General features: G+C 45.8%; 1 protein-coding gene across 1 annotated transcript in view; it reads left to right on the plus strand.

The window, feature by feature from the left end:
• Positions 1-2,174: 2,174 nt before the first annotated feature.
• The window catches only part of LOC310753770 (coiled-coil domain-containing protein 180-like), a gene marked incomplete at its 3' end in the record, with an annotated part of 44,311 nt that continues 29,955 nt past the window's right edge, over positions 2,175-16,530 (plus strand). The window contains exons 1-5 of the mRNA XM_083595112.1: positions 2,175-2,331; positions 3,003-3,129; positions 12,595-12,788; positions 12,999-13,087; positions 14,593-14,702. Of these exons, the coding sequence (XP_083451238.1) occupies positions 3,061-3,129; positions 12,595-12,788; positions 12,999-13,087; positions 14,593-14,702 (462 nt within the window). The 5' untranslated portion in view covers positions 2,175-2,331; positions 3,003-3,060. The remainder of the gene's footprint in view (positions 2,332-3,002; positions 3,130-12,594; positions 12,789-12,998; positions 13,088-14,592; positions 14,703-16,530) is intronic.

Genomic DNA, 16,530 nt, shown 5'->3' on the forward strand with positions numbered 1-16,530 from the left:
AGGAATTTGGATTTGATATCCCGCTTTATCACTACCCGAAGGAGTCTCAAAGCGGCTAAAATTCTCCTTTCCCTTCCTCCCCCCACAACAAACACTCTGTGAGGTGAGTGGGGCTGAGAGACTTCAAAGAAGTGTGACTAGCCCAAGGTCACCCAGCAGCTGCATGTGGAGGAGCGAGGAATCGAACCCAGTTCACCAGATTACGAGTCCACCACTCTTAACCACTACACCACACTGGCTCTCCTATAGGGGATGGAGCAGCTCCCCTATGAGGAAAGGTTGCAGTGTTTGGAACTTCTTAGTCAAGAGAAAAAGTGAGTAAGAGGAGACGTTACTGAAGTACATAAAATTGTGCATGGAGGTAAAAAAGTGGGCAGAGAATATTTCTCAATCCCGTAACACTAGAAGTCATGGACATGAAGCTTAATGCTGGTGTTACAGGAAAAAACTGCTCCAAGCGCCCGTATAGAGTCCTTAAGTGGGTTCCCTATCTGTAGGAGAAAATAACAGGCCAACCAGAGAATATTGAGAAGCAAAGCAGCTAGTAAGCCTGATCTTTATTAAACTGTTGCAACAGGTTCAGGTAGGTAGCCGTGTTGGTCTGACGCAGTCAGGGCTGAAAAATTGTCCAGTAGCACCTTAGAGACCAACTAAGTTTGTTCTGGATATAAGCTTTCATGTACATGCACACTTCTTCAGATATCTGAAGACATCCTTCAAATATCCTGTCTTAAGGGCACATTTAAGATATAAATAGGGTGTGAGCCTGTGACCTGTATTCAGGAATTCAGTAGTTATCATAACGAAAGAGTGGCCAGGATGCCCAGGTAATCCAATCAGGTAACCTGGCAGACAGGAAGAAACAACACACCCAGATTTCCACCCCTTCTCTGGTGTATTAAGGGGTGGTCTTGGGCTACACACCTTCTGTGATGTATGTATGATGTTTCTGGGGGTGGTCTTGGACAATTTAAAATGTCTATATAAGGGCTTGCGCACATGGCTCGGGGTCCCTCCTCCCCCCCCCCGTGTGTGGGGGAGCACCCTGTTGCAACAGCTTTAATAAAGATCAGGCTTACTAGCTGCTTTGCTTCTCAATATTCTCTGGTTGGTCTCTGTTATTTTCTCCTACCGATAGAGAACCTACAAAAGGACTCTATGTGGGCTCTTGGGTTCCCCATAAGGGAAAAGGAGCAGCTTTTTCTCATAACAGTTTCCCTTGTACATTTATGAACATTTATTTTATATTTGGGACCTTAAAATGCTTATAACACTGGAGAATTCAGGGCTGGTAAAAGAAAATACTTATTGAAATAGTGCAGACTGGAATTAACTCCCAGATGAGGTAGTGAAGACCACCACCTTGAATGGTTTTGAAAGGATCGAGAAATTCATGGAGGATAAGGCTATCAGTGACTCTTAGCCACCATGGCTATGTTCTGGCTCCAGTTATTGGCCCCCTTTGGTCTCATCCAGCAAGGCTTCCATTCTTATCAAAATCCCCCTTGATCAGACAAGAAGCTTTTCTTATCTGCATCTGTAAGTTCACAATCAAGGCATTAAAGAAGTACCCATCTCCTGTTGCTTGTCCTCAGTTCCTGGTGTGGATAGACTGCCTCTGAAAATGGAGTTTTGATTTTGCCACCAGCCGGGGCCTGTGATCTCATTTTATAAGGGAATGCAAAACAATTTCTCCCCAGTTACCCAAGCAAATCCCCTCCATAAACTCTGGATGCACACCTGTGTCCTGACAAAAACACATGTATACTAATGAAATCAGCCAGACAGCTCCGTGGCTGGTGCGTGGTGATTTTTGCTACTTCCCAACTTTTTAAAAACAACACGTTTTTACAATCTCTCCCCACCCCCCCAAAACATGGAAAGGTGGTAACCTTCAATGCAGGGAATCTTGCATTGAAAAGCAGGATTCAAAATGCGGAAGCATCTTGACGTTATTCTAAGTTTAAAAAGGATTCAAGTCGGAAAGACTCGGTACATGCTCGGACTCTTATTTACCGCGCAATATTCTGGTGGGGGGAATTATGGAGGAAAACAACTATAAGTGACCAGGACACAATGATGAACTCGTAAGACAAAAACAAGCCCCTGCCGCCCGTAAATTTAAAAAGCCACTTTCCGCGTCTCTATGGCAGTCGTCGCCGGAGCGCGGCCATGTTGAATCCCATCGAGTCCCACAAGAGAATAACACGCACTTTCTCCATTCCTTCCTCTTCCCTGCTCTTGATAGTCACCATGGCAACCCAAAGACACCGTTCTTGGCCTAGCTGACTTGAGGCGGCTTTTAGGACTGGCTTTCCAAGGGTTCCTCAGGTAAGGTTTGCTGTCGGGTGAGAGAGGGGCAACTGCGGAAGGCGAGAAGAGATGTTGAAGAGGAGAGGGCCCCCCCATACGTTGCAATGAGTCGCGCTTCTTTCCTCTGCCCTAAGGGGGAAAGCAGCCACATGCATTCTGGGAGAGCAGTACATGGTACAAATCCATCCCTCCCATCACATTTAGTTTGGATCTCAAATGTATCCCTCATGGCAGGACCTGATGCGAGCCACAAAAGCCATTTTTCTCTTCTCCCCGACTATCAGCACAGGACTTGGGGAGGGGGAGGGGACCCCACTCTTGGTTATTGCCTAATTGCATTTGATGATTTGCATAAATAAGTGCTGTAAATAAATTTGCACAATTAAATGCAATCGTATAAATAAATGACAATTTTATTTAAAATTGCTCAGGGCACTGGCACCCAGATAGGTAAATGGCAGATAATGGGGAGGGAGTCCACAGTTGCAAATAAGACTGCAGCTATAATATCACAAAACCCCACTGAAATACACTGGCATTTACTGCTGATATATGAGTCAGTTCGAGGTGCCATGCAATTACAAAAAAGTCTTGTTCACAGCAGTTTCTTCCCCACTCACCATTCCCAACATCACTCAAGGAATGACACCAAACCAATTATTTCTTTCTTTCCATTTCCTTTTTCTCAGCCAACCCAAGAAAAAGTTCAGCTGCAAACCATTCGAGCACCTAGGAAAACTCTGCAACATGACCCTAGTGAAGGTGTCCCGTGTCGTCCCCAGTGGGAAAGTCTACAGACAGATATTTGATGATGAGGTACAGCAATGACAGAAGCTAGAAGACCTGGTTTTTTTTGGGGGGATAGCATCACTTGAAGCAGGGATGGGGAACCTCAGGCACAGAACTCTCTCCGGGCTACACCTCCTCTCCCTAGGCCATGCCCCTATCCAGCTTCGGTTAGTAGATCTGCAGATTAGTAGATCTGCAGGTTCTAGTAAAACACACACACACACACACACACACACACAGAGAGAGAGAGAGAGAGAGAGAGAGAGAGAGAGAGAGTGAGTAGGTCCTGCAAGCCTTCGGTCTGCTCACCACTAGACTTAAACTCCGGCAGAGGCAGTTGCAAAGTTGGGTTAGAGCAGTCTTTGCAAACCTAGTGCTCTCCAGGTGTTTTGGACTAAAATTCTTGTCAGATATTTGTGATGATTGCTTGTGAGTAACCAGGCAGGACTCTGACCTGTCTTTTACAGGTTTTATTGGTGCAAACTATTTACAGTGCAGAAACACACAGTTCTTGTCCATCTTAGTCACTTGCAGAATCTGGGAGTGGCGCCTTCCGGCATCTCCCCCAACATAAGAACTTAGACACCCCAAATCTCCGCCTCCCCTCCTTGCGTTTTGTTGTAAATAAAAATTGCCCTTTTCCCTTATGGGGTATCCAAGAGCCCATATAGAGTCCTTACATAGGTTCCCTATTGATAGGAGAGAATAATAGAGGCCGACCAGAGAATATTGAGAAGCAAAGCAGCTAGTAAGCCTGATCTTTATTGATCTGTTGCAACAGGGTGCTCCCCTCACATGCAGGAGAGAGGAGGAACACAGAAAAATGGCATGCAAGGCCTTATAAAGACTTTTGAAATTCCCATCCTGTAGATCAGGACCACCCCCAGAAACATCATACATACATCACAGAAGGGGTGTAACCTAAGACCACCCCTCAGATACATCATACCTACATCACAAAAAAGGTGGTCTAAAACAGAAAATTTGAATGTTGTTTTTCTCCTGTCCTTGTTTATCTCCTGTCTGGCAGGTTACTTGATTGGATTGCCTGGGTAGCCTGGCCAGTCCTTTGTAATGATAAATACTTAGTTCCTGGGCCAGGTCACAGGCTCACACCCTATTCATATCTTAAATGTGCCCTTAAGACAGGATTTGTGAGGAAAGAGACAATGGGAGGTTTCCCACTTTGACCTTGCAGAGAAAACATTGGCTCAGTTTAGGAATCAAAATGGTTCCAGGTTGGTCTTCCTGTGCTGATATATGTACGAGCTTGGTTGGTACACTTATGATCATTACCATATATCTAAGACCATAAAATTCCTATCACAGTTTCACCCCCTGCGCAAACTGGGCGACGGAAGTGGCGTGTCTGCCTCCTGGCCAGCCTGGCTAGGTGAGGCGCTTGGGCTTTCTGCAGCATCTTCGAGCCCTCTCCTCGCTTGGCTGGCCCCTTCCCTCTCTGCTCCACTGGAGGCATGGCTTTCCTCACTGCTGGACGAGGAGCTGCTCCTCAGAAGTGTCGGAGGCTCTCTGTATTCCCCTGCCTCCCTCCCCTGTTCCAATGGCAGTCCCCTGACAGTTCTCATCAGTCCTAGCCAGCACAGGGAGAAGGCTGCGTGAGATTGTGTCCTAATTCTTTGTGGGATATCTTGCACAGGATCACTAGGGGAGTATCTTGTTCATTATGGTCTGTATCAACCATTTTCAGATAATACCCTCAGACCTGTGTGAAAACATCTGGAGAGACTTCAAGTCCATAAACGTGTTGTAAGTAATGGTTCTAAGTAATGGTTCTAAGTAACGGTTAGGGGACACGGGTGGCGCTGTGGGTTAAACCACAGAGCCTAGGACTTGCCGATCAGAAGGTTGGCGGTTCGAATCCCTGCAACGGGGTGAGCTCCCGTTGCTTGGTCCCTGCTCCTGCCAACCTAGCAGTTTGAAAACACGTCAAAGTGCAAGTAGATAAATAGGTACCGCTCCGGCGGGAAGGTAAACGGCGTTTCCGTGCGCTCCTCTGGTTCGCCAGAAGCGGCTTAGTCATGCTGGTCACATGACCCGGAAGCTGTACGCCGGCTCCCTCGGCCAATAAAGCGAGATGAGCGCCGCAACCCCAGAGTCGGTCACGACTGGACCTAAGGGTCAGGGGTCCCTTTACCTTTACCTTTAAGTAATGGTTCTAATTTTATGCTGCTATTAGACTTTTTCCAAGAAATGACAGGTTACCTGCTATTGTTGTAGTTCATTGTATTTTAAATTACATGTAAAAGCAATAACACATATTCTAAAAGAAGACGACTTAACACGTTTAAGCTTTTTAGAGTGTGAAACAGGGCTGTGTTCTCACCCAAACTCTCTTTGGCATATTCTTCTCCCTGCTGATCTCATATGCCTTCAGCTTGACTGAAGACAGTGTATACTTTCATTCGAGGAGTGACAGGGTTTTGTTCAACCTGACACATCTCTGTACCAAGGCAAAAATGTGGCGAGTCCTTATCTGAGAGATGTTTGTAGATGACGCAGCCTTGACAGTGCACTCCCAGGAAGCTTCACAAAGACACAAGCCTGCATGGAATTTGGCAATACCACCAGTCTGATGAAGACCAACATCATGGGTGGGAATGCCGGCAGCACTCCACGCATCAGCACTGGTGACCACAGACTTGAGGTGGTAGGTGATTTTGTCTACCTGGGTTCCACCATAACCAGCAACCTTTCCATTAATGCTGAGCTGGACAAGCATATTGGTAAGGCAGCTTTGGCAATGGCTTGCCTCTCCAAAGGGTATGGGAGAATGTGATGCTAACATCTACAGTGGTACCTCTGGATATGAACGGGATCTGTTCCAGAGCCCCGTTCGCATCCTGAAGTGAACGCAACCCGCGTCCGTGCATGCGCGGGTCGTGATTTGTTCAGTTTCTGTTAATTGATTCTCATGAAAACTTACAGATTCTGGCTTCACACAATTAACTCAAGGCAATGTCAATTTACTCTTGGCAGAAAGCCAAGGTCTGCTTGACCTAGAAACTACTTACTCTGATTGGTTAACGACCAGCACTCAACTCTGTTATCTAGGAGTGCTAGCACAGTTTGGGTTAGGTGTGTTAGGAGTAGAAGTGCTGTGTATGGTTAAGAGAGAGAGAGAAAGAAAGGATTTATTTTGCTTTGTTTTGTATGCAGAAACTCTGCTGGTTTTATTTTTCCTTTTAATAAATCCTGTAAATAGTTATTCTGAGTCTAGCTGACTAGTCATTTCCACCTCAACTAGCTTCTTCGCTGTGCAGGAAAACTCTGCTACGTTTGGGCTAAAGCCATTAGAGCTATGCCTGACACTTCAAAGTTCCATGAGGTTATGGGTATTGTGCTGCCAGCCTGAGTTGTGGTGGTGTCAGCATCAACGGTGTTGGTTCCAGTAGTTCCAGAAGTTGTTGTTCCCGTTGGTGCAGCAGATGGACACTGGCTGGTTCCTGACTGTTGTGAGCTGGTGACGCAGTGGACACAAGGACAACAGCTGCAGCGTGTGAGTGCTGGGTGCTGTGGTTCCTGTTTTCTCTCTCGGTGGTCGTGAGTAGCTGGTTCCGGGTTCCAGGGACATCGCTCTCAAGATGGCCTCACAACCAGTTCAGATGGCTTTTGAGCGTCTGAATGACTCCAATTACTTGCTGTGGTCGGAACGCATGCAGGCAGTGCTGCAGAGGGATCGTCTCTGGCAAGTGGTGAGTAAGTTTCCTGCGAAGCCTGATGATGAAGACCTCGATAAAGACCAAAGAGCAAGGGCCACAATTGTCTTGGGGCTGGAAGATTCCCAGTTGCCGTATGTGAGGGGAATCAAGACAGCTAGAGGTGTGTGGCAAGCACTTAAAGAACTCCATGTGCGTGAGACAGCGGTTTCCAAGCTGTTCATTCGCAAGTCATTGTACAAGGCAATGTTACAGCCTGGGGTTACAATGCAGGAACACCTACACAGTTTACAGTTAAAGTTTGCTGCGCTACAGGAAAGAGACTGTGCATTAGACCAGCAGGAGAAGGTGGCTATTATTTTGAGTTCTCTCCCGGAAAGCTGGGATAATTTAGTTTTGTCTCTAGAAGGCATACAGGAGCGTGATTTATCAGTCAGTTACGTTACTGGGCGTTTGATTGAAGAATGGCAGAAGAGGCAAGAAAGGTCGTTTGCTGCAGAGGCTTCTGCAGGCGGGCTGTTTGGAAGGAGTTCTCATGCCGTGCCAGAGGTGAAGCAAAAGCAGCGTACCGATGAGGAGTCAGCGTTTGCTGTTAGGCGTTGTTTCCGATGTGGGTCTTCAGCGCATCTAAAACGACAATGTCCGGAGTTGGTCAAGTCTCAGTGGCCGGTGCAGGAGCAGAGACGAGATCAGCAGCAGCAGCAGCAGCGTAAAAGGAAATTCTTCAAACGAAAACAGTCGGCTCAGCTGGTGACCGCTGAGGTCAAGATTGCTGATGAGAAACAAGCTGTCTGGGTGGTCGATTCGGGAGCTTCTCGGCACATCGTAAATTCAGATGAATTGTTTGTTTCCAAGAACTCAGCACAGCGCAGCCAGGTGGCTCTAGCAGACGGAAGTACTTCCGAAGTGATTTCGGGGGGTGCAGTTTTTGTTCCTTGTCTTCGTGAATGCCTGCAAAATGTACTTTGTGTGCCTTCATTAAGGAGCAATCTGATGTCTGTAGATTGTTTGCTAAAAGCTGGGTTTAAAGTGTATTTTGAAGGAGACAGTTGCATTATTAAGAAGGCTGGTGAGACTTTAGGCACTGCTAAGTCAGAGGGAGGCTTGTTTTGGCTTAAAGCGGGATCTCAAGTTGCAGCAGTAGTCAGTAAATCTCAGCCTGCAGTGAATAACAAAGCTATACATGACAACTGTGTGCACTTATTGCATAGGAAAATGGGGCATGCTGGCTGGAAAAGTGTACTAAAAATGTCTGAATTGGCCGATGGGGGTGATTTAAAGAGTTGTAACAAGTACCTTGATTGTAATGTTTGTAAAAAGGTTAAAACCCACAGAGTCTTTTACCCCAGAAGTGACAGAGTTAGTGAGTCACCGCTACAGCTGGTTCACATGGACGTAATTGGTCCATTTGCTGTAAGCAGGGGTGGATCGCGTTTTTCATTAACAATTGTGGATGACGCCACGCGTTACTCTTGGGTTTTTCCCATGAAGAATAAGGGTGACGTGTTCACTAAGTTTAAAGGCTGGGTGGCATCTGTGGAAAGTTTTCTGTCCATTAAACTCAGAAGGATTCAGATGGACAGAGGTGGTGAATTTATGTCAAATGCTTTTAGAGATTGGTTACAAAAGCGTGGCATTGGGCATAGAAAAACGAACGCCTTTTCCCCAGAGGAGAATGGCGTTGCAGAGCGAAAACACAGATCTTTACAAAATATGATGTTTGCCATGCTTGATGATGCTGATTTGCCCATGTCTTATTGGGGGGAGAGCATGCTCACCGCGTGTTATCTCCAAAATAGGCTCTTTCATCAAACAATAGGTACAACTCCGTACTTTAAATTGTTTCAGAAAAAACCCAAAATTGACCATTTGCATGTGTTTGGATCAAAAGCCTGGGTATTAATTCCAAAACAAATGAGAAAGAAGGGAGATCCTAAGACCAAACAGTTAGTGTTTGTAGGTTACCAGGAGCTGGGAAAAGGTTTCCGCTTTGCTGAAGGGACAAATGGCATTGTGATCTCCAGGAATGCCAATTTTTGTGAACATAGTGGCTGGGAGAGACTACATGCCAATACTGAGGTTTGGTTTGAACCTTCCCAGGAGCTTCATGACTCTGAAGGTAAACATAGAGAATCAGAGTCTGAGGGGGAGGAAAGTTCAGATAAGAGCTCTCAAGAAAGTGGAATTAGCCAGAGACCAGTTGCTAAGCAACAAAAGAGAGGTCGTAGTTCTGAGGAGGAAAGTGGGTCAGAAGAAAAATTTTCTCCCAGAAGATCTAAAAGACAAAACAAAGGAGTGCCTCCGGTGCGTTTTTCTCCAGATACTGCAAATGTGTTTAGTGTAATTGCAGAGCCCAAGAGTTTTCAGGAGGTGTTAAAGTTACCAAAAGAGGAGGCAGAGCTCTGGAAACAGGCAATGGAGGAAGAGATGTCCTCTCTGAATGAGCACAAGGTCTTTACACCAGTAGCAGCGCCTGAGGGGGCAAAGATTGTAGGCTGCAGGTGGGTGTACAAACTTAAACCTCTGGTGACAGGAAAGTACAAATACAAAGCTCGTTTAGTGGCTCAAGGATACTCTCAGAGGCCTGGAAAAGATTATGACGAGATTTTTTCCCCTACTGCTAAGGGGGACAGTGTAAGGCTGATTCTAACGCTTGGAGCAAAGAGAAAACTCCTGTTAAACCATTTTGATATCCAGACTGCATATTTACATGCATCAATATCAGAAGACCTGTATCTAGCCGAACCGCCTGGTTATGAGACAGGTTCCAATAGAGTGTTGAAATTAAACAAAGCTCTATATGGTCTCAAATAGGCTGCAAGATCTTGGAACAAATGTTTCCATGAGGCTTTAGTGTCATTTGGTTTCAAGCAGAGTACAGCTGACAATTGTGTTTATGTACGTGGTACAGGCAGTGATCAAGAGTTTTGTCTGATTTATGTAGATGATGTATTGTATGCTTGCAAAACAGATAAACAAACTAAAAGGTTTGCCAAGCAATTGTCCAGTAAGTTCAAAATGAAGGACTTAGGCCCGGTTAGGACATATTTAGGGTTGGAAGTGTGCTGGGCCCAAGATGGCAGCTGCCTAATTAGTCAGCAGAACAAAGTTAAACAACTACTGACTACATACGGGATGCAGGATTGCAAAGGGACAGTGGTGCCTATGGATCCAGGTTTCATAAAAACACTTCATATAGATGAGAGTCCTGAATTTGAACATCCTGATGTATATTATTCTGTAATTGGAAGTTTATTGTATCTAGCACAGTGGTCCAGACCTGATATTAGTTACGCAGTAGGCATATTAAGTAGATTGGTCTCAAAACCCACACTAAATGCCTGGAAAGGGGTAAAACAAGTTCTGAGATACCTCAAACAGACAATTGGCTATATGTTACAATTAAATTCTTCAGAGGATGAAATGTTGAGTTGCTACTGCGATAGTGACTGGGGAAATTTGCCAGATAGAAAATCTGTCACAGGACTAGTCATAATGGTCGGTGGAGCTTTAATCAGCTGGCGGTCACGCAAGCAAGACGTTGTAAGTGTGTCATCAACGGAATCTGAGTACGCCGCATTGAGTGAATTGTGCAACGAGGTGATTTATTTCAAGCATTTGTTAGCAGATTTAAATGTAAATTGTGGAGAACCAGTACGAGTTTACATTGATAATCAGGCTTGTATAACCTTAAGTAAAACAGAGGGTTTCAAATCACGTTCCAAACATATCTCTGTAAAATACCAAAATGTACGTTGCTCTGTACAAGACAATATAATCACATGTACTTATGTATCAAGTGAAGAAAATGTAGCAGATGTATTAACTAAACCATTGGCAAAGATAAAGAACAAGCAAATGTGCAAGGGTTTAGGTTTGCTGGAAAAATAATCTCCTACATAGGTGTTATTTGATGTTAATTGTCCAGCAGAATCTGTGAGGGGGTGTTCAGTTTCTGTTAATTGATTCTCATGAAAACTTACAGATTCTGGCTTCACACAATTAACTCAAGGCAGTGTCAATTTACTCTTGGCAGAAAGCCAAGGTCTGCTTGACCTAGAAACTATACTTACTCTGATTGGTTAACGACCAGCACTCAACTCTGTTATCTAGGAGTGCTAGCACAGTTTGGGTTAGGTGTGTTAGGAGTAGGAGTGCTGTGTATGGTTAAGAGAGAGAGAGAAAGAAAGGATTTATTTTGCTTTGTTTTGTATGCAGAAACTCTGCTGGTTTTATTTTTCCTTTTAATAAATCCTGTAAATAGTTATTCTGAGTCTAGCTGACTAGTCATTTCCACCTCAACTAGCTTCTTCGCTGTGCAGGAAAACTCTGCTACGTTTGGGCTAAAGCCATTAGAGCTATGCCTGACACTTCAAAGTTCCATGATGATTTGCCGCTTCCGCACATGTGCGTGATGTCATTTTGACTGTCTGCGCATGCATGAGCGGTGAAACCCGGAAGTAACACGTTCCATTACTTACAGGTCGCCGCGGAGTGCAACCCAAAAGCGCTCAACCTGAAGCAACTTCAACCCGAGGTATGACTGTAATACCAATATGAAGGTCTACCAGGTTTGCGTGTTGAGCACGCTGCTATTGCACACTGTGTGTTGACTTGTGGGCAACTTACAATTACCAGGAGCAGTGCCTCAACGCCTCTCACATCAGGAAGATTCTGGGCATCACATGGCAAGACAGAGTTTCAAACAAAGATGTGCTCTCCCAGGCCCGCAATCCCAGCATGTTCACATTCCTGTCTCAGCAACATCTACAATGGCTTGGTCATGTCCACAGAATGGAAGATGGAAGAATCCCCAAGGACAGTGGTGTCCAAACTATTTTCAAAGAGGGCCAGATTTGATGAAGTGAAGGGCCGTGAGGGCCAACCAAAGGACCAACCAAAGTTGTTGACCTTTTTTAAGGATTGAAATTGTTGAGCTTGTTGAAAATTTTTAAGGATTTTACCCCAGGAAATAAACTGCCACAGGGGCCAAATTAACTGACTGGATTAGGCCCCCGAAACGGACTTTTGACATACCTGCCCAAGGATGGGCTCTGCAGGGAGCTGGTTTCATGAACCAGGCTTGTTGGCAGACCAACTCTGTGTTACAAGGATGTCTGCAAATGTGACAAGAAGGCTGGCAACATCAACCCTGTTGTGTGGGAATTTCTTGCAGATGACTGCAGTGCCTTGAGACAGTCAGTCTGGTCATGGGAGGAATGACCACTGGAAGGAGCGCAGAGGGAAGAAACACCATAGTGCTTCTACAGTGGCACAACCAGGCACCTTCATCTGCCCCAGCTGCAACAAAACCTGTCTCTCCCGTATCGGTCTCCGCAGTCATAGCAGGCACTGTAACCTTCCAAAAGTTTGACTTCACCCACAAAGGCACACTCCTCTATTGCCTCCTAAGACAGATGAACGCCAGCACAAGCTTTTGAGGACTCATGCTCACTTCATCACATAGGTGAATTGAAATCTTAGTATACATGTTTGTAAGGGAGAAAATTGTAATTTGGGAGTTGTATGGCAAAATCTTTCCCCTTATTTTTTGCCTCTCATTGCCATTCAAACCCTGCCTTACAATTTTCTCCTTTATTCATTTGCCAACTTTCACTTCATTAACCTTGAACAAGATACTTTTATTCTAGCTATTAAAAAATGACAACAAAATATTACGAAGAATTAAATCAGGGTGGGACCCATAAGTACATAACTTTGCTTGGCAAGTGCCCTCTGTTTCTGGTGAGTATAAGCATGCCCTCTTTCACCTTAAAGGAAGATGTCTAATTATTTTTATTTTGGCTTTGGCTAGATAAACCTTGTGCTCACTCTGGGAGAGGCAAGAAGCAAGATAGCCCAGCACAAGCTCCCGCAGATCCCAGGAACAATTCCGGCGGTGAGGGATGTGGAAACCCTTTCAGGCAATGGGTTTTTATCACATCGTCAGCAGATGTGGGTTGAGGGAATGCCCAATGATGACATCACTGAAAATCCAGTGCAATACAAGTAAGGAAGTAAGAGTTGTGATGTTATTCTGTGCTGTCAGGCCTGTTGGCCAAATGTGGCCTCTCTACTTGACCCTTGGAACTTTTTCCAGGCCACACCCCTCACTCACCCTTACTTCAAATCCTAAGTGTTTTGACCAGACTGGAATGTGTTCTTGAACTCTAATAATGTCTCTTGCTTCAAGTTTCTCCCACTCTGTTTCTATTCCAGAGAGGATGCAACACTGGCATTTTTAAAGGCTCAAGAAAGTGAAAATGTTATTGCTGCCCGGGAAGTCCGAGGCCTTGCTGAAGTCATAAGTAAATGTTTACCAATTTACTTCTGGCACTGTAATTGTTAGTTTCTGTTTCCTCACTGAGCAGCTGCTTGCAGTCCCAGGACTGTTTACATTCCACAGTCCAGATACTGTTGGATTCTCACGGGAAAGGGAGACGGGATGTGACGTTCCTGGTTTCCTGTTTCCTTTGTTCTTTCGTTTTCCTTTGTTCAGTTGCTCTTTGCTTCTCACAGAGAGGAGATATATATTTCTTTGCTCTCTGCATAGCTTAGCAATAAAGCATAGCAATGTAGCACCATACCTGCCTCATCCTTCCGTTGTGGACTTTGTTGTTTTAATGCTCTGCTGGGCTCAAAGGAAGATGAGCCATATCAGCTCAGACGACCGGAGCTGAAATTCTAATAGTAATCAGTGTTTTTAGCAAATGTGGTATCTTTCATTTATGCAGACTACCAGCTATACTATTGCAAAGTGCTCTGCTTGGGGCTCCCTTTGAAGATAGCTCAGTAATTGCAGCCAGTGCAGAACACCACTGCTCAGTTTTTGGCCAATACCTTGCCAGTTGCACTGGTGGCCACTGCATTCTCACACTCAGTTCAACCTGATGGTGATAGTCTTTAAAACCCAAAATTGTTTTGCCGATAGTAACACCTTGAATGTAGGCTGTTACCAAACAGGCCACCAGTGCAGATCTCTGAGCAGACGTGTTATATGCTGACAGGGCCTCCTGTCAACAACCATGCTGCAGCATTCTGCACTAACTTTAGTTTCAAACCCACACAGAGTTGATTGCAGTAATCCAATCTTGAAGTCACCAATGCCTGAACTATTGTGGTCAAGCCCTCCCTTTTTATTGTCTGTAAGGCACTTCTATGTTTTATTACAGTTAGTTAAATAAAAGAATGAGTAACTATGAACTTGTGCATAAAACTGAAGATGGAACTAAAATGTGGCAGGCTTCTTTAGCAGCATTTTTAGGATTTTTATCTCTCCAGCTGCTCAGGAAACAGCACAATGGTTGTTTACATCATGTGAGTGTCTGAGAGCGTGAGACAGGAAGCCTCAGCACAGTCTCAGTACTGTAGAAAAGTTATTTTGCTTCCGTGTGAAGTGTGCTCTTTTGTACTGCTGCTCAGAGAGAGCAGACACGCTGATGGATTCTCTGTATATAGACAATGAATAAAGTAGTTTAGAGCTACTGATTGTCTCTTTCTTCTGCAATGAGATGCCAGAAGACACGTGTGCTCCTCTCAGGAGGGAGGGGTCGCTTATTACCGGTCTCTCTGGACTGAGGAAGATTTACAGCCAGAGGGTGACCACCAGAGAGACGCCTCGGTGTCTTGGGAAGGTGGTGGCCTTCCCGGGCATTTTTCCAACAGGGAATGTCAGCTAACCCAGTGGTTTTGTAAAAACAACAACACATTACTATTTTTTAATGTAGAAGCGATTGTAATCTCTCTCTCTATGCTAGCCTGGCATGAGTTCTATAGCTGTGCATACAGTCTAATCTCCCTCCCTCCCTCCCAGTTCCTGAGAAGAAAAACAGTGACATTGTGGAACGTATCTCAGAGAGCAGGAGGTGCCGTTACGAAGAGATGGTGGTGACGCTACGGCAGGAATTGGCACGCGTTGGGAAGGTAGGCAGCCCTCTTCACTACTTTAGTGCATCACTATTGATAGTACTAGAGATGGGATAATCTGTCCATTTGCAATGTGAAGCCAATGTGGTGTAGTGGCTTGAGTGCTGGCCTAGGACCTGGAAGACTAGGGTTCAAATTTATCCACTTGGCCATGGAGGTCTCTGGGTGACCCTGGGCCAGCCACTCACTCTCAGCGTAACGTAACTCACAGGGTTGTTGCAGTGAAGATAAAATGTGGAGAAGGAGAACCATGTACACCACATTGAGCTTCTTGGAGGAAAGGTGGGATATAAATGTAATAAAGAAATAAAACTCAGTTCTCTCTGTTTCTCATTTATTCTTATCTTAAATTCAGTTTTTCACTTTTTGCGTGGCGAGTTCCCCCACCAGGGAGAAATAAAGACACAGGACACCAGAATTAAGGTTAAATGGGCGAATTAGGCCACAACTTTATTGATTTCAGGAATGAGAGGCATTGGCTTAGGCATTGGTCCTATCGACTAGCCGGCTCCAGCCCGTTTGCTGAAGACTGGGAAGGGTTAACACCATAAAGGGGGAGTCCTGCTGAGGCAAGTCAACTAGGAGCTCCCCTGGGTCAACGCTCGGGAGCATGCCTTAGGCCCACAGCTCCATAGGCTTCAGACAGGGCCACGCCCCCCGGAGTCCTTTATCGGACTACCCTTCGCTTTTGGGGGGAGGTGATGGCGTTTCCTCCCCCCCCACATCCTCTTAAACCCTCCTTACCAATGCCTAACCGCCACTCGAGCAACCGCTCACCGCCAATACCCTCATGCCTGAAACCAATCCCTGATCCCCTTTGCTATATCAGTCAGCCAAATGTCATCTCCCGCATCTGAAAGATGCACGCCATCAAACCGGTAGAGGGCCTCGCAGTTGAAACGTATGCCAGGGTGGTCAATGACCCGCCCACCCAGGGCTGCCACTCTACGCACAACAGCCCGATCCAAAGCTTTCCTAGCCCTATTTATGGCTATCGGGCACCGGCCATCTCTCCAAACCCGACTCTCCATCAACGAGGCCCACAGAATGGTGATGTCTGGGTAAGAAGCCTTCAGTTCCTCAAAGTCGCTAAAAATATGCCACATCAAATCAACTGCCTTTCGGTAAGCTAGATCGTTTTCGCCTAATTGAATTACTAAAGCATCTGGGAGGCCCTCCGTTGCCGCTCTAGCCCTAATCATGGGCAACATTTCAGCCCAGCGCATTCCCCTCCTGGAGATCCAAGATATATTGATGTCTGAAGGTAAGTTGAGGTGCGGCCCGAGACCGGAATTGATGGTGCGGACCCTGGCCCAATGCACAATGCTGTGCCCGATTATCCAGATGTGTGCCCTCATATTTCCTGTAAGAAAATTGAAACAACAGGCCAAGGTCAGGTAACCCCCAGGTAAGCAGTCACAGTTTTTTTCTAACATAACTCTTATAAGCATCTGATTTCCAGCGGCCTAGGTCCTTAATCCTCTCAGCAGTCAGGCCCAGGTGCATTGCCGTAGTGGCCGCTCCTATCCGAAAAGAGTGCGCTGCGAAATCCGCGGGAGGTAAGCTGCATGCTGCAATTGTCAAACGCATGACACGAGTGAACTGGTGCCGCATCAGGGGTGAGCCGTCTGCATGAATCAGGAGTGGCCTGCCAAATTAATTCTCATAAACAAGAAGCGCCTAGTGTCCTTAACCGGGCATGGGCCCAGTTTTCCGGCTGCCAAGAGCCGAACTAAAGCCCCCCTCCCGTGCTGGTCTGTTTTGGGACTGCGTATCCACAAGGCTAGATCCTCCCGTGATAGCGTGACATCGCTCAACAGCAAAC

Source organism: Podarcis filfolensis (assembly GCF_964270895.1).
Source record: "Podarcis filfolensis genome assembly, chromosome: W".
Taxonomy (NCBI): Eukaryota; Metazoa; Chordata; class Lepidosauria; order Squamata; family Lacertidae; genus Podarcis; species Podarcis filfolensis.